A 26,054-nucleotide genomic window follows, 5' to 3' on the forward strand; every position below is an offset into this window, starting at 1 on the left:
TCAAAAAGCTTGATCCAGGACCTGAATATATTGCCTTGAGTTCTTTTGTTTTCATACAAAATTCTATCGAATTACCTTTCATGACACTTTGCCGATAGAAATACTACTTGCTTCTTGCAAAAATATCTGGAACAATGGTCGCAAAAAATTGACTTTTATCTCAATGTTAATTATTTTGAGACATCGTACATCCATCCTTGCTTTCTCCTTGGAAAGAGATATGACTTTTATAGGCATCTAAGTTGGACCAATTCACAGCTGAAGAAACTACATTATATGATTGACCTTTCCATTCCCAAGAAGAGATTTTACACTGGTTAATGCCAGAAAACTAACTCCTCAATGGATGAAAAGGCTAAATTTGCTGCAAAAACACATTTGTAGAAAAAAGACCTATTCAGAAAGGGGTTTCCATTTAGACTTGATCATATTTTACGTGGATCGCACTTTTCCTGGAACATAATTCTTATCTATTATTGGATCTGTTAGAAACATGTGCAGGCAACGCTCGTTCTGAGCAAGAGGATGTCCAGATACTCTGGAAACAAAAGAACAAAAAATATATAATTATATTAAACTTTATCAGAAATTCAAGGTGCAAAGTTAAAGCACAATCACATGATTCAGAAGTACCAAAATTGCTAAGTTATCACTGATTGACAATCAAAAGAAACTATGAACCAGAAGGGAAGCAAAAGGCAACTTCTCACTGACCCTTCTTGTATTCCACTGAGAAACTTATGTTCATGAAGCAAAAATTAATATTTAATAGTCTCCCAAACCTAAAGGAACTGAGGGTACAGTGACAGATAACATCCAGGACCCAGTTGTTCAAAAGGTGGATAACCCTATCCACTGGATAAATTACTATCCAATGGAAAGCCCAATTGATTTCACTATTAGTTATCCACTGGATAGTGATTTATCCGGCGGATAGCACTATCCATCGTTCGAACAACTGGGGCCAGAAATTTTGCAAGTACTGAGTTGCACACGGATTCTGGAGTTTCACTTAGGTGTCAGTCATACCATACTCCTCAACTTAAACAATAAACATCACAAGTGTCCTCCAAACTCTATGCCTCAAATATAAAAAATAGTTGCAGAAACCTTAACTTAAGATTAACACAAACAGTAACGTTAACTTCACTGTTATAAGCAAAATGAATATAATTATTTAAGAAATTAATGTGAAACATACCCTGGTGCCAGAAGTTTTCCTTGAGCCTTGAGAGAGCCGCGAAGCAGTGAAGACAAGTCGCCAAGCAGCAGGAAGAGAAAAACCTCTGGTTATCTTGGGACTTAAATCTATTTGCGGCTCTCTCGTGGCTCATGAAAAACCTCTGGGACCAGGGTGTATGAAATACATTAACTTTTATAAAAATCAAACATGTATCTCATTGCTTGCAATCCTGGAATACATTATTATTGTGTTGTTACTGCCCGCTGGGGGGATGTTAGTTCATTAGAAGAGTTATTCTTCAAGAGCACTTTGTAAAAAGGCTGCATGTACAGTGTACGCTATTTTTATGTGAAAGATACATGTATATAATTATAACTATGTACATTATAATTATCATATAATTATAATTATGTACATTTATTATTCCACTCTATGTTACCATATTGGTCAAGAGAATGAGCAAAATATGAGGCGGTAATGCAATGTACAGTAGTGGCTTATTTTCAACCGTTTAGAACAGAGCAAATACAGAGGGAACGAAAGTTTGTCAATAAAAGAAATTGTTTCAACACGATGCAAAGCACGATAATTTAGCTTGTCATCGCGTCACTCATCCTTTAATTTACCAGTCAAATAAAGGACATTTGAAAGGTTTCATCTGTGTTGTTTTCATCATCCACATCCACCTTTTTATGCAATCAATACCATTCTCAGTCAAAGCAGGAAGAAGCCAAAATACCAGTATTACAAAATGGCATAATGGTGGAATAATAAATCCCTTCTTAAAACATTCAACATATAATAATTGGTCTTTGCATAAAAGTGGGTGTATTATAATCTTCAATCTTAACAGAGTACATTAAAGGGGCTACACTGTAGGTCACGCTGTTTTAGGTAATTTTGTTTAATTTTGTTAGTTATGAGCTCTAAACGTCAAATTGGCAGAGCAAGAGTCTCATTCATTTGCAAAATCACGGCCACATAACAACGGAGAATGATTTTCCACCTTTTTAAATGACATTTTGATATAAACTGATATAAATTTGAAAAAAGGTGGGCTGACATTTTTCAAATTTACCCAAATGCAATCCATTGCAATCCTCCCCAGTTTTGTTCATCTTTGTCCCTTCTTAGCTTTCCTGTGTTTTGTTTGAGTTCTTCAATCTATAGCTTTGAGCCGTTATAATTTTGTTATTTCAGTTAATTCTACGACCATTTGATCAATGCTGAGATTGCCTAAAATTGCATGACCTAGTCCCTTTAATTTACATGTAAGTAACCACAGCAATACAATGTACCAAAGTGAGGAGGCATTTTAAAATTAATTCTATTGCTTAAGCAGTTTTTCCCTTTTTTGAAGCCATTAAAACAACAATTATTGACTTTGAAACACAAAGTTTGCACAGCATCAAAATGCACTTAGCAAGAGGCAGAGAATGTACCAGAAAAGTTTTTTTTTGAAATGACAAGCATGTCAAGGATCTTTCTGTGCTCTTTTCCCTGAGCTCAATGGCTGAGCCTTCACATATTTTGAGAGTGTATACACTGTCACAACAGCTGAATTTATATCTTCAGCAGCAGTTTTGTTTGCTTTCACCATTAGTACTTAACAAAGTTTACATGTAAAATAACTGAGAAGTGTCCTTGCTTATACACTCAGGGGTAAGCGTTGAAATATTCCTCTTGATTCCTCAAATGAAGAGTCATATAATCTTGACAAGCAGTTCATGAAAAACTCTTGACCAAGTAACCATTAAATTAAGCGTTTGTCACATCTCTAACTATGTTGACACCCCTTTTTTGACTCACCTATTAATGAATGCTTCCAAGCCTTGTCTTCTTTCCTCAATAAAATCATCTTCAAAAATCCCTAAAGAAGAGTTCAGAGAGATACCTCAGTGATTATTTGTATTGGAAAAGCTCTACTATTATTTTCAGGATCCTCAAAAAACATAAAAAACCACGGCAGCAAAACAATAAACAACATTCCTAAAAGGTTTAAAAATGCAATGTAACTTGGTTACTGACGATGAATTAGTTTGCTCATGCCTGGCATGGCATCAACATTATTTTATAGACGGTTGTGTGGTATACAGTGTAGTGGTGGCCTTATTATTCTGGTATGAGAATGTGTTGGCTGCTGTTCTCGCCCTGTCTTCAGGGTCTTTTCAGGGTGGTTTTGAAATGTCAGGTCAGAGTTGTTCAGGTGCACAAGTTCTGTACTTTATGCAAGCTCCTTCACTCATGGATTACTTTAGTCGCTTTGATTTTGGCAGTTCATTCAAGGTATCTGGTCTAGATCCAGCACAGGGTTTGGTGTGATGGATCTTGGCTAGGTCACAGGTAGTCATGGATCATGGGATGTATAGACCTTGACGGAGGTAGTGTGGCCCATTGGTTAGGGCGCTTGCCTTGAGATCCGGAGATCCCGGGTTCAAGACCCGCTCTGACCACTCGTTGAATTTGATCCTGGTAGTCCCTGGTTCAACTTCTCAGCTGCACTTGTAAATAGCCAACTGCTTTGCCTCCGGCCAGTTGGGATTCTTAACAGTTGTTGTTGTTCTGTTCTGTCGTTTCGTTGTGTTTCATTGGCCCTGAAAAGCCCCTATGGGGAGTGGTCAATTAAGTATGTATTGTATGTATTGTATTGTATTGTATTGTTTCAGGTAGACAACAGAAGTTCCCAATTCCATGGTCAACTAACCTAAATTTGTGACCACGAAGTCAAAAAATGTGAACCCATAACACACACAAAAGATTATCATATCCATCATACAATGTCAGTTGGTTAACCTACCCATTTTTACTGATTATTTATCATACAAAAGTTTAAACAAATTCTCAACAGTTATTTCTCAAACAGCCCAGCCAAGAGCTCATAAAACAACAAACACTTTGTTAAAACAATTCAGCAAGACTGCAATGATAATGTTCTAATCTTTGGCAACTTTCCTATGATAAATAGAATGAATTAAAACAAGATTTCATTTCAAGGTAAAACTCTCCCTTACCATCATCTCCTCTGAACGGTAACTGTTTCTTTAGTGCATCACCAGGAAGTGGAGGGACCACAATCTAAAAAAATGTCCGTTACAGCATTACACAAATGGGCTAAAATCTTATCAGTGTTCTTATCTATCAGATCTACTGTATTTACCCATGTATAAGTCGACCTTTTATGGCCTCAAAAGAAGCTCCAAAAATCGCCCTCGACTTACACATGGTTCGATGGCTTAGTAACCTGGCGCAATACCTCGTGTTTGCATGCAAGCATTGTCACTCGTGTTGTGTGAAAATGCTGGTTGGTAATGAATGTTTTTTATGCTTTATACAAACCTGGCAGATTTAAATGCTTTTGCAAACTTCGTATTGTTTGGTTTATGAGTTTTGTTTTGTTTGTCATTTGAGAAATTATAAGTCAAGGACCAATTAAACATTGCACATTTTCGCATCGTTCGCAAGTTATTTTCAAAGATTGACTCATGCTTCTGTGATGTTGCATTGTGCTTATCCTCTAAAGCCCTTTATCCTTGAACAACGAAACAGGTGAGTTTGAGGTTTACATGTTCGATTTTCTGAGAATGTTTTCGAAACTCAAGGACAAAATGCCCGCATATACAACAGCTGCTGAACAACAAAACCATTAAGCGCTTGAGGCCCTGATCTTTTTGTGTATCCACATTTCCAGAAATCGAAGAATACACGATTAGTGTCCCATGAACATTTAACAAAGAAATTAAGAAATTGTATTTTTTGCCATCAAAAATGGGGGGTCGACTTATACATGGGATCGACTTATACACAGATAAATACGGTAGGTATAAGAAAAGGCCACAGGTAGCCCACACTCTGTCTTTCAAATTCCCTAACCCTACATGTAACCCTAACCCTTCATCATCATCCATATACTGTATTATATTGAAATTCTACAATAAAGATTCTAAAGAATTCTATGAAATAGAGATTCTTTCCCTTTTGAGGGTCAACCTCCACTCCTCAAAGAATAAGTGATGAAAATGATAATAATTACGTGTAATCATATATATATTTTTTTTTTCGAAAAAGTGTTTGTAACTGACAAGAAATAATAAATTTTATAATTGCTTAGCTTCAAAGGACTCTTGTATCAAAACAAAAGAGCAGCCATAAACCATCACAATGCCTGTGGAAACTGAAAAAAACCATTCCTTAAAACATTGACCCCTGGGAGTGAGACGAAACAGATTTTACTCTTGTCGAATACCAGATGATTCTGCTCGTCAACCAGGGGCCATTTGAGGTGTCAATGGGTTAAGCAGTGAAAAATGATGTCCCCTCGATTAACCCGTTTACCCCTGGGAGTGGTCAAGACGCAATTTTTTTTTCTCTTGTCAAACACCCGACAATTTTGCATGTCAACCAGAGGAGTCCTAAGGCTTTGAGGTGTCAAAGGGTTAAATCAATTCATTTCTGATACAAGTGTTACGTATATTATTTTGATATTTTGAAAAAATCTTAAAACAAAATCTGATTGAAAACATCATTTTCTGTGGGTTTAAATCATCTTTCACTTGGAGTGGAGAGTTCCCTTAAAGTGACTTCTAGTTCAAAGGTCACTAATGGCCTTCCCAGGTCAGCTAATTCAACCATGTTCATTTGCACTACATGTAGGTGCACTGAAACTACTGCAGACATTAGAACCACAAAACATGTTACGCCAAAGCTTTTGGTGCCCTTATGATTTGACCAAAAGCTTGGCTTGAGTTTAACCATTTTGGACTGGTCATTACCTTACTGTCCCTCTCCAATTCAGTTCTTAGCCATTTGAAGTCACTATATCGTCTCCTTACAGTTGATTCTTTCACTTTAAATACTGGAAGATTTGTCTATAAAAAAAAGATATCCATTATTATTATTCAACACATTGTGACAATGTCCAAATATGGTCATAGCACGCTCAATTTTCGTTGCGCGTACTCAACAGTCATCCAGCGATATACATAATTTTGTGTCGCAGAGAAAACTGGTAGTTTTTCCAGCTCTTTTTCCCAATAAACATAGAAAATTGTGCTTTGTCATCAATGAGTTGAATAATAAAACAATAATTATTGTCCTGCTCAATTTCATTATCCTACGGAATTTCATTGCCTGATTTTAGCCCACTCGGCCTACGGCTTCGTCCGCTAAGTATCAGGCGATATTCCACACGATTTCGCAGGATAATAGTTAATTATACAACACGTATCTCTCAATTTTTTTCCCAGCCAAGTAGGTATTCAATTTGGAATTGGGGAGGTACACATGATGATGGGCCAATCAGATGCCTGTTAATCCATGTAGACCATTTCCATGCATCACAAACACAGGAAGATTTGTCTGTCACAAGAGAGAATCCATTATTGTGCCTCTTGAATACTCACCTAGCCTGTAGGGATTTAATTTGGAAGAGAGGAGACACTGCTCTTAGAGTAATGACCCAAGCATCCATTGACACAAAATTCTAAGACCATTAAGTTTTATCCCTTTTGTAACAGTTTGTTCTCACTTTAATTTAACAGCTATCCCTAGACTTTTTTTCCTGGGAATGAAAATACTACTACTAATAATAATAATAGTAATTATTACTATTATTATTATTATTATATATATATATATATTTTTTTTTTGACTTTCTGTAGAGTGACCTCCTTGAACAAGGTGTTCTGTCTAATTTTTGTACAGTTGTCTACAAACCACCAAATTCTCGTGCTCTCAGACTTGATCTTAGTCTTCAAAAACAAACTCTCCACAACCATCCCCTTCTTGTCAAACTGACACCTCCTAGCTATTCAACCAATCCATCACTTTCCTCCCAAGCCCAGTCGCCTTCCTCATCTCCACAACCCGTCCAAATCCTGCTGCCATTCCATAATGCTCTTCTCAATCCTCCTTTGCCACCTGTCCGTGTTTCTTCTTCTTGAACTTGTTACCTTTCTTCTTCCCCGTCAGCCCCAACCTGTCCACCACTGCAAACAACGCAGTATACAAAAGTCTACTGATCTCAGACACTGACATCCCATCCTTTACAAGATTATGCATCAGCCCTTCCAAACCTTCACCTCTCTTCTCACTTTCCTCCTATCCTAAGCCTTCAAACCAGGAACACCAAACCAACTGCTCACTACCAAAGACTGCTCTCATCTTCCAAAGTTCATGTACCTCCTTCTCCTCCTTGCTCACCACTCTAAGGCCACCATCATCGAGAAAAGTAACCTAATTCTCCACAACCACTTTAATTTGACCTCTCCATTGATGCCACCCATCTTCCCCTTACCATGCTGTCCTCCAGCCATCTCCTCGCCCTCAGCACCAAAACAATCCAGCTCTTCCGCAATCACTTTGACCCCTCTGTCGATACCTTTGACCACCATATGCATGTCTTACTTCACCCCACCTCCACCTTCAGCAACCTTGAAATCTACCTCACTATCGGTTTTGTCTCCTTCAGCCACAGCCTCTGACTCTGTAACTTGTAACACCATCTGCCTTCCCCACTTTCAGCATCAAATCCCACAAACTTTTCCTCATCATCACTTTCCCCAAACAACTCATTCCACTTGGCTTCACTGATCACCATCTTCTCCTGATTCGCACCATTCTCCTTTCAGATCTCATCCTTTACCATCTTCTCAATCTCACTCCTCTCCATCTTAGTCAACAGATTATTCAGCTTGATGCACTTCAACTATGAGATCAAACTGGGTTCTTTCTACACACTAAAACCTTCTTGGTCCCACAATTAAGCCTTCACCTTCTTGATATACCCTTCCATCTTCTTCCCACAACTCCTGCCTGACAAAACACAATCTCGACCCCAGAGCTCTTCTCTTCACTGAGGGAGAGAAGAGTCCTGGGGAACCCTGAAACAAAGTGTCTTCTCATTGTTTTTTGCGAAGAACAATCAAAAGCCTCTCTAATTGGTGCATTCATGTTATCATGAGAGTGAGCAGGTGCCGTAAGGTTCAAATAGCCAAATTTTGGCTATAAGAACACAGGGCTTTCAATAAAATTTTGAGTAGGTGGCTGTGACAATAAGGCGGCGGTAAGGCTGCCTCTCCAAGGGGGTCTGGGGGCATGCTCCCAAATAAAATTTTGAAATCTAGAAGCTTGGAAACACAATTTCTAGCTTTCTGGACATCAAAATCAGCTAACATAATGACAAAATATTTTATGCACAAAAGGAACAGTATTTTTAAGTTTTCAAGACTTTCACTTCATTCAAAGGCAATGAAAGAGTTAGTAAAATATTATTGAGAAAGAAATGTCACATTATTCATGAGAAAACAATATAGAAAGTAAAAATTTATTCAAAATACCTTTTCTTTGGAAAGAATGCAAACAATTCAGTCTGGCCACGCTTGGCCGCCATCTTTGTTAAACATCCGACGTGAAAAGTGATGCTAACTTTAAGTATGATGATACTGTTCTGACAACGGTGGAAAGCGTTTTGGTCGTGATTGATCGTGAACACACGCAAGGCGAAGGAACGTATGGTTATAAAAAAAATTCTCAAGACAACTTAGTGTAGGCAAATTTTGAACAGTTTTTGTACTATTGCGTGGTTAGGCTGTAAACATTTTAAGAGGTTTGTTTTTGAAGAAGTTGTAGACCAAGTAGCTAGTGACTTAAAGACCCACAGCTGCCGGAGCTCCGGCAGTAGCTGGTTTCTATTGAAAGCCCTGTAACAACCCTATGGCGCATGTTCTCCTGCATAGAGTTTCCCAGAGCATTGGGTCAATCCAAGGCTCTCGTGATGGGAAAGGACAAGACACTCCCACAACAGATCCCTTTCCACATACCTCCACTTACACCTGTTCTTCCCTGTCTTTCTACCTTTTCCAATCACACCATCAAGCTTATCACCTTTCCTCGTCAAACGTTTACAGTCTTTGGTCCCTTCTTCCTTCCCCACCAAAAACTTTCAATGACACTGGCCTGGTGCCCACGTATAGCTTTTAGAAAAGCTCCTTCCTTGTCAGTGGGGTTGAAAGCAGCCCCAGGCTCGTCCACACTTCCGGAACATAGCCTCTTCTAACAGCAATAATTGCTCATGCTGGATAAGTCTCAAGAAATGCTATAAAGCAATTCAACAGTAATTCACCTCTTTTCGATTCTCTATCAAATCTCCCGATCGTACGTTCAGTTCTCCCAGTAGGGATATCCACTGACACCACTAGGAGAAGTATGCTCACTGGCACTTTCCTCTTGAAAATTATGGGAAGCTTCACCTTCCAGCCCCCAAATCCAAGTCGCACTCCCCAGCAACACCCCACCACATTTTGTTTAGAAACTAACACCTTCTTCCCAAATTCATAATTCTTAAGTATAAGCGATTTGAACCCAGGAGTTACACACCTCTATGGAATTTGATCGTCCTGGTGAAAGTAGACCTGAGAAGGGCTGTTGACAATGTTTGACATTTCAACAACCTGAGAGGAAGTCATCTTCAGAATCAAGCGACAGTTGGAAATTCAAACAAATGTAGTGATGCTCTGGTATGTGTTGGTAAGTGTTGTAATTGGTAGTAGGAAAAGTAATGGTGATTAGTTTGTGAGGATGTAGGATGTAGAATGAAGCATCACTACATTAGTTCAAATTTCCAACCATCACTTGACTCTCAAGATGACTTTGATTCCGCTCCGGCTGCTGAAACGTCAGTGACTGCCAACATTCCTTCTCGAGCTCAGGACTCCTTTCACCCAGACAATCTAATTCCATCAAGGAATAAAAACCAGCCATAAATTTTCAAATTGCTTGATCTAATAGCAAAAGACACTCATGTTCTGACTACACATGCAAGTCAAAGTGCACAAAATAAGCCCAAATTCAAACGTCCTTAGTAATTAGTCAGAGGAATTCACTGAAACTTACTCCACCATGCATAAAGTGCATGGAACAAATAATTATTATATTAACTGTAATACTTGCATATTTGCGTGACTGAAACTTTTTTCGAAACAAATCTGTGGCCGGGTATTCTACGATAATAGAACATTGTTTGGAGTTAAGTGGGAGGTCGTGTTGCAAAATGCTTTCAAATTTGATTTGTTAACAAAATTAATAGAGTTCTATCTGTTGATGTGTAAATAGACTGTAAAACGTTAATCGATCCTCACATATGGTTACCGAAATCAAGCAAAAGAAACAATCAAGTGACTACAAATGCAAGCTGAGCCATTATCAACTTGGCCTGAAATGTTTCATGTCTCATTAATTATTCCGGTTCCGCCAGCTAATATAATGCAAGCTAAAACACGATCCAAATTACCAACCCTCATGCGAACTTCGTAGTCCGTGTACCGCTTCTTCCCAATGCCATGCGTCTCGGGATTGACAACATCGATCTCCAGAAAATTAGCCGGGGCTGCATAAGCATCATCTAGCGTTTGCTTCTTTGATTCCAGCCGTTTTGTATCTTGTCTATCTCCTATTTCGCCCACCGAGGCCATCTCTTCCAAACCAAGTTAGTTACGTCCGCGAGGCGCGACTCAGGTCCTTTCGTTCACGCTAGTAACCAGTCTCCACTCGACGGATGGGACACAGACCTCGTATCCAAGTCTATTGAAAACGAGGCTGTACATGTTGTTTTGTGACAATCGGAGAGTTTCCAGCGAAAGACAAGAAAATGTAACGCTTGCGTAAGGAAATTTCTTTCTTTTGTACCTTTCCTAGACATAACTCATGCCTCCTAAGAAGAAGTCCGAAAAGAAAAAATCTTCTGGAAAGAAGAAAGCAAAAAAGAAGAGCGGTGCATCCAAGGAACCAAAGTTGACTGAAGAAGAAGCCATTGTAGCTTTTCAGTGAGTAATTTCTGATTTTCTTCGCGAAGGGTTTACTTATTGTAGCGTGATCTTTTCTGTTCATGATACATATTGTCTACAAGATCTGTGAAACAGTCCGTTTTCAGAAATTATTGACATCCATTGAATTTAATTATGTTTCAACCTCATTGCTAAGCAACAGCTTGGCAGCGTTCGGTTGTCTTGGATGCAGATGTAAAAACAGATGTAATTGAATTGAATTTGAAGAATTAGAAGTCAAGTTTGATCAAGGCAAACTGAAAGTTTGCAGTGGTGGGAAGATGACAACTTCAAAAGCTGTCTTATTGCACTTTCCTTTCGCCAGAACATTAACTAGCCGGCGAGACCTGTCAGTTTGCCAGGAAAAGGCAACAATTTGAAGGAACACTTGCATGATATTCCCCTCGCATTCTTCTTGCAGCGGATATATCATACTTGAAGTGTGTTAATTGATGGTTTGCATCTGACCTCACTGCAGCCAATTGTTGGATGACAAGAATAATAACATGTGTCTTTGCTGGAACTGGACTTTATTATTATGCAAATTGTGCAAAAATAATATATTGCCATCCAACATGGATGCCGTGTCACGTGGGTGCAAACCAGGAATTTGGAGGTGCTGTAGAGAATATTAGTCCTTCCAAATGTCCGGTCTGGCCAGTCATGATTGTCAAATGGAAAGCGTCCTTAGATGCAGAACTAGATTTGATATTCAGGTCTGGTGTATTTTTTTTCTGATTTCATTCTTAGGATAGAAGTAAAACAAAGAAATTTTGAAGATCTTATGTATGACTTGCAATCTTTGCGGGAGAAGAATGGCAGACTCAAAGATCGAGTAAGAAAAGTAGCCTATATTCGGGGTCTGGAAGTGGGGTTTTGAATTCGAATCATAGGTGCATTTTCCCTACATTCACGTCTATCATGTAGTTGGATAATTAGAGAAATCATCAGGTCTATGATTATACACATGACTACAGGAAAGAGATGGTCTTATATGACCCCATGACGGGAAGGAAATAAAATAAAAAGTATGGAGATCAAATCAACAATTCTATGCTCTTTGTTTGAGTGGGATAAAGAAAAGGCAATGAAGTTCATTGCTATTACATTGTCGCTGTACAATTCTTCACTTACACATTTTTTGACTTCAAAACTTCTGCGGTCCCTTGATTTTTCTATGATGTTAAAAACCTGTCATGAAATTCGAGTTAGTTTAGACGGTACAAGTACTCTGCTGACGCTCACCTTTGCAACAATTTGCCATTGAAAATGTCCAGGCGACCCAGAAGTGAACAATTAGTGTTACAAATTTGACAGGCAGCTTTTCCTTCATTTTCCAACGAACGAACCTCTGATTGGCAGTGACCTGGACAGATGATTACGATATATCGTCTCTCAGTTCATGTCAACTACAAATGAGGTCGGAGGTCAAGTACAGAACATGACACTGGCAGATTATGTTACATAACAATGACAGAAGACCTATACAGACAAATTAAATGTATTTGTGTAGGGTTGGTTAGTGTTCATGACATTATAACGGCAGAAATCTTGATTCACACACTACAACTTCAAATGACTCATGGCTTTATTCCTTCAGTTTTCCCGATTCATGCTCTGTTTTCGGGTCAATTCACAGATCACTCGAAACCCCTTCCAGACCCTGCCTATTGTATGAACTTCAAAATACAGGGCCACATTCAAATTATTCACCTATTCTAATACAAAACTTGAAAAAGAAAAACTAAATTAACCATGTTTCATCCTTAGAAACTAACCTCTTTGTTCACCTTAGCAAGCACACCTTAAAGGCCCCACTTAAACCTCTTCAATGTTTTGTCATGCCAGTTGTCATTACCAATGCATAATGCTTAAAATATACTTTAACCCTTCTTTTTGAAGTTGCTCTGCAGCATTTTAGTTTGCTTCATGGCAGTCTTTCAGAGGTTTTATCTCCTTCCTTACCCCATTGACCTCAGAGAGTAACACTTAATATATTTTACTCTGTCTAACGACAGACGATTTTACTCATCAATGGGTTAACACCGTCAGTAGTCTTACATTTTCAATCTTTGACTACTAGAACAAAAGACTGAAGGAAGAGCAACTTCTGCATGTCAAGACTTTGTTGAAACAAGTCAAAGAAAAGGACAAAGAAGTGGAGAAAGCAGTAGAAGTTGGACACGACGAAGTGGAAGCTGCTCTTTTGGCAAAATTTGATACGATGAAGGCTGAAGAAGCAGAAGTTCAAGGTATCTGTGACTTGTGTGAGATGGTACATGGTGTACATGTAGTTGGTAAAATTTATTGGCCTAATTGTTAGGGTGCCTGACCTGGATTCTGGTGGCCTTACATGTACCGGTAGCTATTACTGCCCAGCCCTGACCAATCAATAGTTATGGTTTGATTAATATTTGCCTCAAAATGTTTGCCCAAATAGTCTGTGCATTACAAACCATAAACTAATATGGAGCAAAACAATTATAGCCTTTTTATTACTTGTAATATTATATTTTCTTTACTCAAAGAAGAATGGTTGAAGCAGTCCATTTAGCACAGACTATAGAATTGTTTCAATTTTTTGCATGTATTTGTTAAGGCTGAGAAGGTTGAGGAAGGTGCTATAATAATATTTGCCAAAAACTTTGAATACAGTATTGAACTTCAAATTTATTTGTGTTCTATTTTTTTAACCTTTAGAACTTCATGTTCTTATTGAAAAGAAAAAGGAGGAGATAGCAGCAGTAAGGAAAAATATTATAAAGGTTCAAGATTATAGGGTAAAGTATATTTCCTCTTTTTTTGTTGCACAGAGCAATGTCATAACATCCATCCATTATAATGTGGGTCGATACCAATGGGTCTTGTAAAGAGCATTATCGGAAGTATTTTCATAACTCTCCAAACCAGAGTGGCCTGAAACTGTGTCTTATTGGCTACCTGGTTGTCTATGTGTCAACCTTAATCCATGGACTCCTGGACCCCCCCCCCCCCACTCCCCCATCCTTCCCCCACGCCCCTCATCGCAGTGGTCAATGGGTTAACTTGCATCTGTGATCTGGATTATTGTGGCCACCCAATAGTAACCACTTTATTGAAATCTCAATCTTATCCGTATGAGGGGGTTGGGGGAAGTGGAGTTCGGGGAGAAAAACCTCTCAGAGCAGAGAAGATAACCAACAAGCTCAACCCACATACATGTATGACATTGAGTCCAGAAATCAAACCAGTGCCACAATGGTGGAAGGTGAGTGCTCTGTCACCGCTCTGCCAACCCTGCAACCTGATGATAAATACCTCTTACTAACTGAGTTTGAGGTCCATACTGTAAGTTGCGGACTGAGTTTTTCCCCGTTGATTTATGGCCCAAGCGCGAAGCGCGGGCCATAAATCAACTGGAAAAAAATGAGGATCCGTAGCTTACTGAGTACGGACCGAGAAAAGAAGGATAGTAAGATATTTATAATTATATCTCTGAGGTTAATCCAGTTCGCAGGCAAGGAAACTAGGTGTGGTCAAGCAGAAGGTTCTATTACCACAAAGATTGCTGTGTCAAAATCCGAAAACCTAAATCTTCTTGGCTGTTTGAAATAGTTGCTTGCAAGATTCAAACAGGTTTACAAGTTTGTGTAACAGAAACGACATGAAAAACTTGCTAGGGTAGATAATGTTGTATCAAAATTTAGAATTTAGCTGGCCGTATTCTACAGTACGGCCGGCCAATCACAGTATGCATACTATCTGAGAGAAATAATAATCTTTTTTACTTAATTGATCAATTGGCTCTCAGGAGTAAGACTTAATACCCACAGGAGTAAGACTTAATACCTACATGTATGTAGATCTTACTCTGTCTAACACCAAACGATTTTACTCATCAATAGGGGGTGATTGAGGAGTCAACATCCACTCAAAAACAATTACATGAGTCAAATTTCTCACCTTTCAGGATATTGGTGCTGAGGAACATGCAAAACAGATAGTGATATTGAAACAAGATCTCAAGGAAATGCAGGACTCGCATAATGACATTGCAGGCAAGCAACTACCATAAATTCATAATGCAAATTGTCATTGCATTTTGAGCCACACTTTGTCTTAAATCCTACCTTTTACCCCATTTTTGGTGACAGCTCATCTGGAAAGGAGCTTGAAGATTGCAAGAGATGAAATTGAAACTTACACTGAATCAACAATATCAAAACAGAAAGACATTGCAAATGAGGTACAATAGATAAATACACTGAAAATAATAGTAATAATGATTGTATTACATGATGATAAAGAGTTGGGGAAGAGCAAACAAGTTGTGTTAAAAAACTTGAAACAAAAGATAAAGCTATGATTATTGCATTCAGGTATAAAAGTTAGAGCAGTTTTCAATTGAGTGTCGAAAGTAGTTTATAGCGAATTGCTTTGATTTTGTATTACTTCAATCAATGATTGGTTCAAAGTTCTCGCGCCATTTTTTCAACAATTCAGAAGTGAAACCAAAACCAATTGTAACTTGTGCATGCACATTTTCCCGCGCTTTGTGTCGGCTACGTGTAATTACTTCGAGTTTTGATTGGTTTACTGGATTGTCTCTGTCCTCTTTGATTTAATTACTTTTGGAACTCGCTCTATGAACTAAGTTTATTAGTTTATTATTAGTTTGAAGCCCTTAAACCCATTCAAGGGGTGACTAACGGTAAAATCCAAGACTCACCGAGACGCAGAGACCCTTGTTTGCGAATCTGAGACTGAGACCAAAACTTGCAACACTAATCACACCAAAATAAATGGAATATAAACGATACTTCAAGACCCTTCGCAAAGGTTGTCGAGATTTCAAGATCGGATGAAACATTTGCGAGTGCCAAGATTTTGCAGGTACCATTCGCCACCCCTCATTCTCTCTTTTCTACTTTATCTTCTTTTCCTTTCTATGTTTCTTCCAAACTGGCTACACCTCACAGGGTTTTCATTTGAGGTCAGAGCTGGCTGGACGTTTCGTCCAGTTGTTTACTATTTCACATCTGGTACTTTGACGTTATAAATTTTAAGATTCATTGGCTTCATTTTTTTCTTTTTTTCCCTTTTTGGACTTGGGTATCTCAGAAAGTAATGGCTAAAGAAAAACAAGACAATTGTGCAATAAATCCTTCAAAGTAACAAGAAGTCAGACTTAACTGATTACAGTGTAATGTGAAGTGCTAAGTTTCTATCGCATATGAACCATGTGAGCATTAGCCCTACTGATGGAAATGGGCCCACACAAGGACAGAGAAAAACTCTGACCAAGGTGGGAATTGATCTCACGACCTTCCGGTTAGATCACTGCTGCTCTACCGACTGAGCTACAAGGTCAGACAGGAGCAGGCTGTGGGAATTGAAGATGTTAAAGTCACGGCAATGAACATGTACAAGTACAAAGAGGGAATACATTTTTTGCAAACGTTGGCCATGTAGCACTTATATTTCTCTGTCCTTGTGTGGGCCCATTTCCATCAGTAGGGCTAACGCTTGCATGGTTCATATGGGGTAGAAACGTAGCAATTCACATTACACTCTAACAAGAAGTCACAATGCCTTATTTTGCTTACTAAACAGAATAACTGATCTGATGGCGTTTCATTCACGCGATAAGTCTAGTTTTCTTTTTTTTTCTCCAATCTCAAGAATGTAAACAGCATTTCTGAGAGTTCCAGACCTCCTTGCGGGTTCGCTTCCAATGCACTTGCATGCAATCCGCCTCACAACGGAAAATAACTATGTCTGGTACTTTCATTGTCAAATCCGGTCCCTGCACCTCATCTCTCTCTAAAAGATAATTTTATTATGTCTTTCTTTATAAATAATTTCATTTCTACAAGGCTGTGGCTTATCTTAATGCATTATATCTTAGTTTTCATTTCTCATGCAGCATTTTTTTTGTTTCTTCCTAGAAAGCAACAAATGAACTGGACAAAGATAGCTGTGGTGAAATACTAGACAACAGGTGGCTGAAAAAGGAGGTAAGGGAATAAAAATGCACCTTTTGAAAATCAGGAACTTTAAATATTAGACACTTTATTGACTGAGAAATGCCATAACGCTAACTGCGCAAAATATGGATGTATAAAAAGCTTGTGCAAAGTACAATGTGTTGCAGAGCAATTGCTTTTGTTCTTGTGGATGAAGCCATTAATTTTAAGCTTACAACAGCAACATCGGTTATGGTTTCAGGTTTCTATTCATCAAGAAGGTCATGCCCACTTATCCAAGGCTGTCGAGGATCTTGAGCGAAAGAACTTAGAAATTATGAGCGAGATGTTTGACTGTAAAGTTGAGGACCTCAAGTTCACAAGGTTGGTCCAATTAAATTAATTCCTTTTTGTCAGAAAAAGATCCTTTTAACTTTGATGGTTCTATATAATTTGATGAAAGAAAATTCATAAACAGACAATTTAAAGCCACTGGTTATAAGGGCCTGAGTTGTGGATACCTTGAAAAACAAAGGTGTCAAAAATAATTTTTGTTTAGCTGTTGCATACAGCTCCTCATTCATTTCTTCATTTGCCCTTCATTTTTTTTAAATGATGCCAACAATGTGCTTATTTTATTATTAAGTGAAGTATGATCGTCCGGGTGAGTGTAGTCCTTAGAAGGACTGTTTGAGATGTCATTTTCTCCAAATTATCTCAAGAATGTAAACAGCATTTCTGAGAGTTCGAGACCTCCTTGACTCCCCTGAGAGTCAATGGGTAATAGATTGTTCACAGAATTGAAAGATTTAAAATACACACTACCACTTACATTTCTTTATGCATTAAGGAGGGATAAAGCCCATGGAGAGTCAACATATTTTATGACACTGAGTCCATTAAAAGAATTGTACAACAACTTTATTCTACCCTTATATCATTACAAAAGATTTTACTCTAGAATAAGATAGAATTAAATACCTACTTAGATAAAAGGGTATTGGCCTCCTAAAATAACTAAAAAGTTAACGAACTTGGAAACCAGTTTACATTAACAAGGGTTAATTAATTAATTAATTAATTAATTTTTAACCCTTTGACGTCCAAACCGGCCTAAACCGACTTAGCATTTTACTCTGTCTAACGCCAGACGATTTTACTCGTCAATGGGGAACCCCTGAGAGTCAATGGGTAATAGATTACAATCATACCTTACACACAGACACTAGGGTGACCCTATTTGACGGAATGATGGAATGGAATGGTGGAACGGCGGAATTGCGGAATGCACGGAATATACCAAACATTCTAAAACACGGATATACGGAATATTCTAAAACGCGGGATCAGAGGAAAGTCTTTTAAAACGGATATAAATATTGCATTTTTTGCCCGTGGGTAGTCTGGGTAGGATGGCATAACTTCGGATGATAATTTTACATTTCCTCACCACAAAAGATATAAAGATGTGTTACACAGAAGAGTTCACCCCTGGGTGATATGTTTCCCGCTTCCATTTTGTTCCTCTCGGACTGCGCCGAAACATCGCAGGCGCGCTTTTCTACACTCAGAGAAGAAAAAATGGAGGAAGACGATGGTAAGTGTCTCAATTGCCTTAAAAATGTACGACATGTTATCGTTTCTTTTTCAGGCTGATTTGCTAAGTCAATGCCTTTTTGAAGTCTTTTTTACAAAACCTGCTTCTTTCATACACGATTTCCCTAGCAGATGTTGTTATGATCGGTCACAGGCGGACCACTTTCTGACGATGTTGTTGTTGTTGTCGTTATCTTCCGCATATTCCGTGTTTCAAAATATTCGGTTTTTTCCGTGTTTTAGAATATTCCATATATTCCGTATTTTAGAATATTCAACAGACAGATCACAACACTGCAAACTCCATAGGCCTGCTGTGGGGCTGGATTCTAGAATACCCCCTCACTTACAATTCACTTCCAAAAAGCTGCTCCCGCAGTCATTTACATACGTCAAACGCGAAAAAAAAGTGTATTCAACAATAGCAGGGCGGTGTCTAAGTGGATTTGGACAACCCCGGCGGTACAGATCCGCAAGGGAATTTGGACCCCCCCCCCCACCCCCCCTTGAAAATAAGCGTACTTTTGATAAGTTTAAGTAATCGCGAGGGCGATTAAGGATGAATTTCACGTGTATTTTCAAAGTTTTTCTAATTGCCCTTGACTGCCCGAGTCGCGAAGGGCAATTTGAAAAACTTTGAAAAAACAAGTGAAATTAATCCTTAACTGCACGAGGGCACATTGCAATTACATGTTTATCACATAAAGGGCACGTTGCAAAAAAGACAAAATGAAAATATTAGGTAGTTTTTTCTTTTCAATGATCTTGAATACTTAGTGTAAAAAAGAACCTCCAACACACATTGGAAACCAATCTTTCTCAACAATAACTTACAATACTTTCTATGCTGTAACTAATTTAAAGCGAATTTTTAACAAGTATATTTAAATAGTAACCCAACGAGAAAATTTACGAAATGCCGCAGCGCGTGCTTTAAACAACTTTTACTGAAACTCAAGTCTAACTTCGCCTTTTCTCCTTATTGAAAATTAATACGAGAATTCATGACTTAACAAGTTTGATTATAAAAAAGAAAAAAATCTTCTGAAGCCTTGTAATCAAGTAAACTTCTAAGAATGCGTCATCCAACCAAGAGGTGTTACTTCAAAAAGTGGCACCTCCTTTGTGGAAGAGCCGCCCATTCAAACTATCAAATGGAAGAAAAAGCAAGGCTTTACGAACAAGCCACAGCGCGTGCTTTTAACAACCTTAACTGAAGCTTAAGTCTGACTTTGCTTTCTTTTTTCCTTACCAAAAAGATAACACGACAATTCTATGAATTCCAAGTGCGTTATTTAAGCTTCTGTCAGAAAGGAGTTAAAATTCTCATCTACATACCTTTATACGAAATGTCGCCTCGAATGCTTAGAAACAACAAATTAACTGATCTACGTCTTTTCTAAATCACTCCGAGCGCCATATTTCGTCTGTGGGAATGTGGGACTACGGGAGCAACAGTTGAATAGCGCCATAGCCCTCAATAGTTCTCGACTGCATCAGTGCGGGACTGCGGGAGCGCTAGTTCTGTACTCCCATATCGTTCAATAGTTCTCGACTTCGGGACTGCGGGAGCACTAGTTCTGTACTCCCATGTCGTCAACCTCGTCCCCAGGGTCTCTTTTTCAAAAGAGTGATGGGATATTCTGAAATTGATACTCTACTCTTTGTGAATGGTGTGTGGTTCTTTCACTTCCCACAGGTTTATGAACATTGAAGGGTTGTGAGACGCAGCCGACGGTTTATCGTACTTATCCGAGAAGACTAGGGAGTCCAACCATTTGCAGATGTCTGTCATTACAACGGCAGCACTTTCTCCTGAGTTATTTACAGTTGAGCTATGTCACGCGTGAACAGTATCCACCAGATTGAAATGAACATCCGACTTCCTCTTTGGAGCTTCCGAGATTTGAATGGAATCTTGAAGATTTTTCCGAAAGTTGGTACGAAAAAGGCACAAATAACTGAACAATAATTCATCAAACGCTTGAAACCCCGTTCACTTTATGCGATATATCAAGGAAATATCTACGGGAAATTCAGAATCACGAGAGCGAAGTTCAAAACTGCCACGCAGATTTGAATACTCAGTCCGAATTTCAAAATTACTTGTCATGCGTGACGTAGCTTGACTGTTAAGACCTTGAGTGTTGGTCTGGCAGGAGTTTTGATCCTGCAACCTCCCGTGCTGTAGTTTGATGCTCATCCAACTTAGCCGACCCGTAGGTGCTCGACTGTTTTCCCCGCGATCAATTTTCTTTTCAACACGAAAAACAAGAAAACTTGACATACAAGGGGCTGCAGGTAGCCTATACTCTGGTTAACTTGCACTACAATTTGTGTTTACTTTTGAGAGCAGTTGACTTAAAACTCAGAAATTGAAACTGCAGCATTGTTTTTGTTTTTGTTTTTTCTTATGCTCTTTATCATGGAAATGTTTGTTTAGGAAGTTTTACCTAAGTTGCATTGGCGATGAAGAGAGCTCAGAGGAAGAAGATGACCATGTGGACAAAGAGGAAGTGATCGCATCACACGGAGTGCTGGCTGAACAACACGAAAAGCCTGATGATTTGCTAGATAACTACTTCTTATTAGGGGAGGATGGCTATGAGGTTTGTGTCCTGTCAACAATGGTTTTGGCCTTAGGTCTTGTAATTTGCAAAGGAGCTCTCGGATTTTTTCCCGATTAGCCCTGAGTGAACATCAGAATATAAATTTCTTCTTTTCATTCACCGGAGTTAGAGGGGCTTTGTCACGAAATTTAGTCAAATTCAGCGACTGGAAACTGGCAACCAAATCAAGCAAAACATAATAATAACTCACTTAGAACATTGAAGGAAGGTTTGAATATAGTAAATACAAAAGGAGGCAGGGAAGGGTGAAATTGAAAAAGATTAAAATGGATTGTGACTGGAATGTTTGAAAACTGATCAGCCTAACAGTTTTTCAAAGTTGATCTCCGTTGTTTGTAACTTTAATTATGTATGTTCGACAGACATTTTTTCGTCACGAAGCTTTGGTTTGTGTTGTTTAAAAGTAATTTCTGATTTAACGTTAAGTTGTAAAGCGAGAAGGGGCGAGTAAATGGTAAAACGACACAAAATGAACTGCACTGCCGTCACACAGCCCCTTTAACATTTAACATCTCTTTCAGTACAATCGCGAATGTTCTCCATTTCCGACAATTTCGATCCTATCCGTAATGCCTGATTTCAAGCCGAGGGGTAACAAGGTACGAGTCTGCAAATTATGAGATTAGCAACTATTCATCCACACCAAGCTTTACAAAATCCCCAAGTTTGGTGTTAATAGACCCAATATTAAGCGAGATACAGCGATTTAAAAAAGTCAAAATTTACAAGAAAATGTATGGATATGGACACCCGAACGCTGCGTCCGGATAACCAACATTTCTTTGTAAATACTGGCGTATTTAAATGGCTGTATCTCAGTCAAAATTGGCCCAATTAACACCAAACTTGGTGATTTTGTAAATCTCAGTGGGCTCTTTCTGACTATGTGGATCAATAGTTGCTAATCTCATAATTTATAGCCTCGTACCTAGTCGCCTTTGGTTTGAAGTCAGGCAATTGTTACATGAGCCCAGTTTAAAGGCCCATCTCCCACGAGTCTCCTGTTGCTGTATGGTGGAGCAGCGGAACTACTAATCGGAAAGTCGTAGGATCGATTCCCGCAAAGGAGCACTCGGATTTTTTCCGAGCATCCCCGAGTCACCATCGATTTTTCTTTTTTTAATTTTGGCGTTATTGTCGAAGTTGTCGTACGCACGCTCCCCACTACCAAGTAACTGCCTCTGTTTGGTTGCCGGGGTCCCTTGTTGGACGACTTCCAGCCGAGCTCTGAATTTGTGGGTGGGTAAAGTACAGTACTGGTACATGTATATGCAACTCTTGAGAGTTTCATAATTTTTATCAGGACTCTCCTCGCCTTGGACCGATGGAATTACAGCTTCTTTCAGTGATGGGAACAAGGAAACCAATCCTTCCTCACCCAGTTGACTTGCAACTTGAAGAAAACGCCCTTGTTCCAGTAGAGGATGCATCCAGACCAGAATTTTACACGAGTCCAAGAAATTGGCCTGTTACCAACAACATGCTCCAGACATTGGCCATACAATAGCGTGATTTCTGGTTGAATGTTCTGTATAAGCAATTGAGGAATAGAACTTCAGTTTAATCTGCATACAAAGTCGGCCGGCTTTTTCTATCTTAACTCTTTAAATCCAAATCTGAATCCTCGGAGAAATTTAAGTTTTGGGCTGGGCCCGGTTGTTCAAAAGCCGATTAACGCTAATCCCAGATTAAAACCAAGGAGTTCATTTCTGTACTGCCAAGTGCTTTTCAAAGCTGATATTCAGAAACATTTTACATTAGAGGAGGTCAATCTTGAAAAACGAAAATAAGCAAAAGGAACTTTCACCAAAAAGTTGAAAACATGAAGCAAAAGTTTACGCTAATCCTGGATTAAGTTAATCGGCTTTCGAACAACCGGGCCCAGAGTTCTTCAGCTGGTCTGTTTTACCAATGATGCTTCCACGGCACTCAAAGGACGTAAACAATAGACTGGGTGAGAGCAGTCGGTCGGTCATTCCAACTGATTCCAAAGAGTTAGGACAATGTGCGAGCCAGCGAACTATGCGAGTCATGCGAGCCATGGCTGCGAGTCATGCGAGCCAACATGGCGAGCCATACGAGTCAACATGGCGGCGAGTCAACATGCGAGTCACACAGTTATTGAAAGCTAACCGTTTTAAAATGGGTGCTTAGACTTAATAACTGTTTATCAGCGCTATTTGAAACGGGTGCTTAGATTTAAATACGAAATTCGCATGGCTCGCTGGCTCGCAGATTGTCCAGCCCCGATTCCAAATGACGATGTCTTATTGATATCAATGTCTGAAATAGTTTTAAGGTCACATCTACATTTTATGACAATTTTGAATAAGTTTTTTTTGAAATCGCGATGAGGCAGAAGTTGTACATATAATTATTTATTTACTTTCACATGTAATTATGTTATCCTCTAACATTGTGGAAGTACTTTATTAAAATTAGTTCCTTGAACTGTGTATAGAGTGTTTTCACTCACGTGATCAGTAACCTTGTTTTACCACTGAAGGTAAAGGTAAAGGTAAAGGTACACGTTATTTAACGTCGGAAGTTCCTTTACTCTCTAGAGAGTATTCTCCCAAGAAGCCGACGGTGCGCTCATTTTACCCCCCTCTTTCCATCAGTGCTCCGTTTTAAGGGTATTTAACCCTTTCAGCCCCGATGGTGCCAAATGGCACTTATAGATTTTACTCTGTCAAACGCCAGACGATTTTACTCGTCAATGGGGAACCCCTCGGGGCTGAAAGGGTTAAAGCTTAGGCTACACTGAAAGGAAAGAAGTCGAAACAAGGATGTGAGATCCGGGGATCGAACTCAGGTCCTTATGCACCAAGGCCGCGCACTAACCGACTGTGCCACCCTTGCTCCTGAAACAAAGGAAAACGTTTGCGTGGTAAAAGAGCTCAATTCCCAGAGAATTAGTTGGGTTCACCAACATGGCCGCCGTTCAGTTGTTTATAGGTACACCAACATGGCCGCCGTGACGTCACGTGAAAAAACTATTGTTCAAGAAAAACCTTAAATAACAATGACCACAACCAGGTTTTCTGAGCCCGCGAGACTGAGCACCCCCAGCAAACCATTGTTTTAACGAAAACCGCTAATCAGCAACCTGGTTCTGGTCATTGCTATCTAAGGTCTTCCATTGTTAAATGATGAAAATTGTATATCCTAAGATGAACGTTAGCGGATTGTTTTTTCCCTGTGGTTTTGCGGTACTGGTGATATTAAGGCTTATTTTGGGTTCTTTTGAGTGGGTTAGCCTGTTTCTTGCTCAAGTAAAAGATATTAAAGGAGCTTTGTCGCGTTGTTTTAGGGTGTTTAAGGGAAATCGTAACTCGAAATCGGTAAATTGAAATTCCTTTACTGTTAAAATTATCGTTATTCCACAACAAAGATGATTCTGAGCAAAAACGACCTTTATCCAGGCGATTTGTCATAAACCGTGAAAAACAAGCCGTTTTAATCTTGTTCATTTGTGTCCATCCATGTTTCTCTTTCCTTTTGCTGTATTTCTTTTATGTTGCTCAACGGTCTTAAGTTGTTATTGCAATGTTTCATTCTACTTTTTGGTGTCATGAAATGACATCATTTTGCATGACATATAGCCCCTTTAAAAAGTTAGTGGTTCCCCTCTTCCTCCTGTTTCCTAGCAACGGTGTTAATCGGCAGGAACAAAACACAGGTCACAAGTCACAGGTCATTGTTTTACCAATACGGAAAGAATCTTCAATGGGTAACCCTATTCGTAAAACAATGACCTGTGACCTGTGTTTTGTACCTGCCTGGTGTTAATTGATTCTCTTATGAGCCTGAAGTAGTTTTAGAGGCTTCAGTTGCTCTGTTGTGGCCGCCATCCAAATGTATCTTCTCTCGATGTCATGAATTTGGCTTTTAATTGGAACAGATGTTCTAAAAAATGGTGTTTGGTATACCAGAGCAACTAGCTAGGTTTCTGGTTGTGGTCGCACTACAGGGTTAAATTGTGACTACGGTCTGCTAAATCACACTTCAGCTCAAGTTCGTGTGCGACCACAATCGTAATCACGATTTAGCTATCAATTGACGGATCACAGCTGGCGTTCAGTCTAATTGGTAGTTGGTGCTAGCTACAACTTATTTGTGCTTACCTCTTGTTCCTTTTTATTCGAGTAGTATCTTTTGCTGCATTTCCTAGAAACAACTTTCCCGAGTTTCTTCTCTTGTTTCTTTGGCCTGTTCACCATAAGCGATTAGTCTTAGGACGCCTCCCATTTGACAGAACTGACCGGCCAGACCAGGCATTTCGAAGGATTTACTCTACAACGCCTTTAAGTTAACACACTTCAAGGATGATATATATACTCCTCCAGAAGAATGCGAGGGATTATCATGCAATTGTACCTTCAAATTGTTGCATTTTCGTTGCAAACCGACAGGTCTGGCCAGCCAGTTCTGACAAAAAGAAAGCGCCCTTAGTGTGCCGACTAAGAACCCTTACAGCGTTGCAGTGCTGAAACTGTGGAATTCTGTTCCATTCGAAATTAGATCTGCTGAAAACTTTAATCAGTTTAAATCTTAATTGAAAACTTATTTATTTCGTAATGCTTATTTTTAACTTTCTGTGGATCATTACATGATGCCACTTTTTACTTTTAATATTCTCTGTTCACAGTTTTTAGGATCTTTGTTATATTTTTATATAGTTTTCATATTTCTTGTTAAGCGCTTTAGAGCTTTGTATAAAGCGTTATATAAATAACGAATTATTATTATTATTATTATTATTATTATTATTATTATTATTATTATTATTATTATTATTACTACTACTACACAGGTTTAATAAAGTTCTTTCTTTTAACACCATATAGTTGGTACCAGGCGAAGTTTCTTACTTTTGCCA

The 26,054-nt window shown here is 38.9% G+C and overlaps 2 protein-coding genes across 2 annotated transcripts; one reads left to right on the plus strand and one right to left on the minus strand.

The window, feature by feature from the left end:
• Positions 1 to 8: 8 nt before the first annotated feature.
• On the minus strand, positions 9 to 10,701 carry LOC137996632 (sorting nexin-12-like). Its single transcript, XM_068842138.1, has 5 exons — positions 10,474 to 10,701; positions 5,953 to 6,048; positions 4,195 to 4,258; positions 2,993 to 3,053; positions 9 to 538 (listed from the first exon to the last, which is right to left on the minus strand). The coding sequence occupies exons 1-5, from the start codon at positions 10,648 to 10,650 to the stop codon at positions 433 to 435; spliced, it is 504 nt and encodes a 167-aa protein (XP_068698239.1). The 5' UTR covers positions 10,651 to 10,701; the 3' UTR covers positions 9 to 432.
• Positions 10,702 to 10,769: 68 nt separating this feature from the next.
• On the plus strand, positions 10,770 to 23,623 carry LOC137996631 (coiled-coil domain-containing protein 83-like). The gene is made up of 10 exons (XM_068842137.1): positions 10,770 to 11,001; positions 11,752 to 11,836; positions 13,085 to 13,253; positions 13,702 to 13,781; positions 14,951 to 15,038; positions 15,135 to 15,226; positions 16,929 to 16,997; positions 17,209 to 17,330; positions 20,986 to 21,151; positions 22,476 to 23,623. The coding sequence occupies exons 1-10, from the start codon at positions 10,883 to 10,885 to the stop codon at positions 22,677 to 22,679; spliced, it is 1,194 nt and encodes a 397-aa protein (XP_068698238.1). The 5' UTR covers positions 10,770 to 10,882; the 3' UTR covers positions 22,680 to 23,623.
• The last annotated feature ends 2,431 nt before the right edge of the window (positions 23,624 to 26,054 follow it).

The sequence above is a fragment of the Montipora foliosa genome, chromosome 3 (genome assembly GCF_036669935.1).
Source record: "Montipora foliosa isolate CH-2021 chromosome 3, ASM3666993v2, whole genome shotgun sequence".
Lineage (NCBI taxonomy): Eukaryota > Metazoa > Cnidaria > Anthozoa > Scleractinia > Acroporidae > Montipora > Montipora foliosa.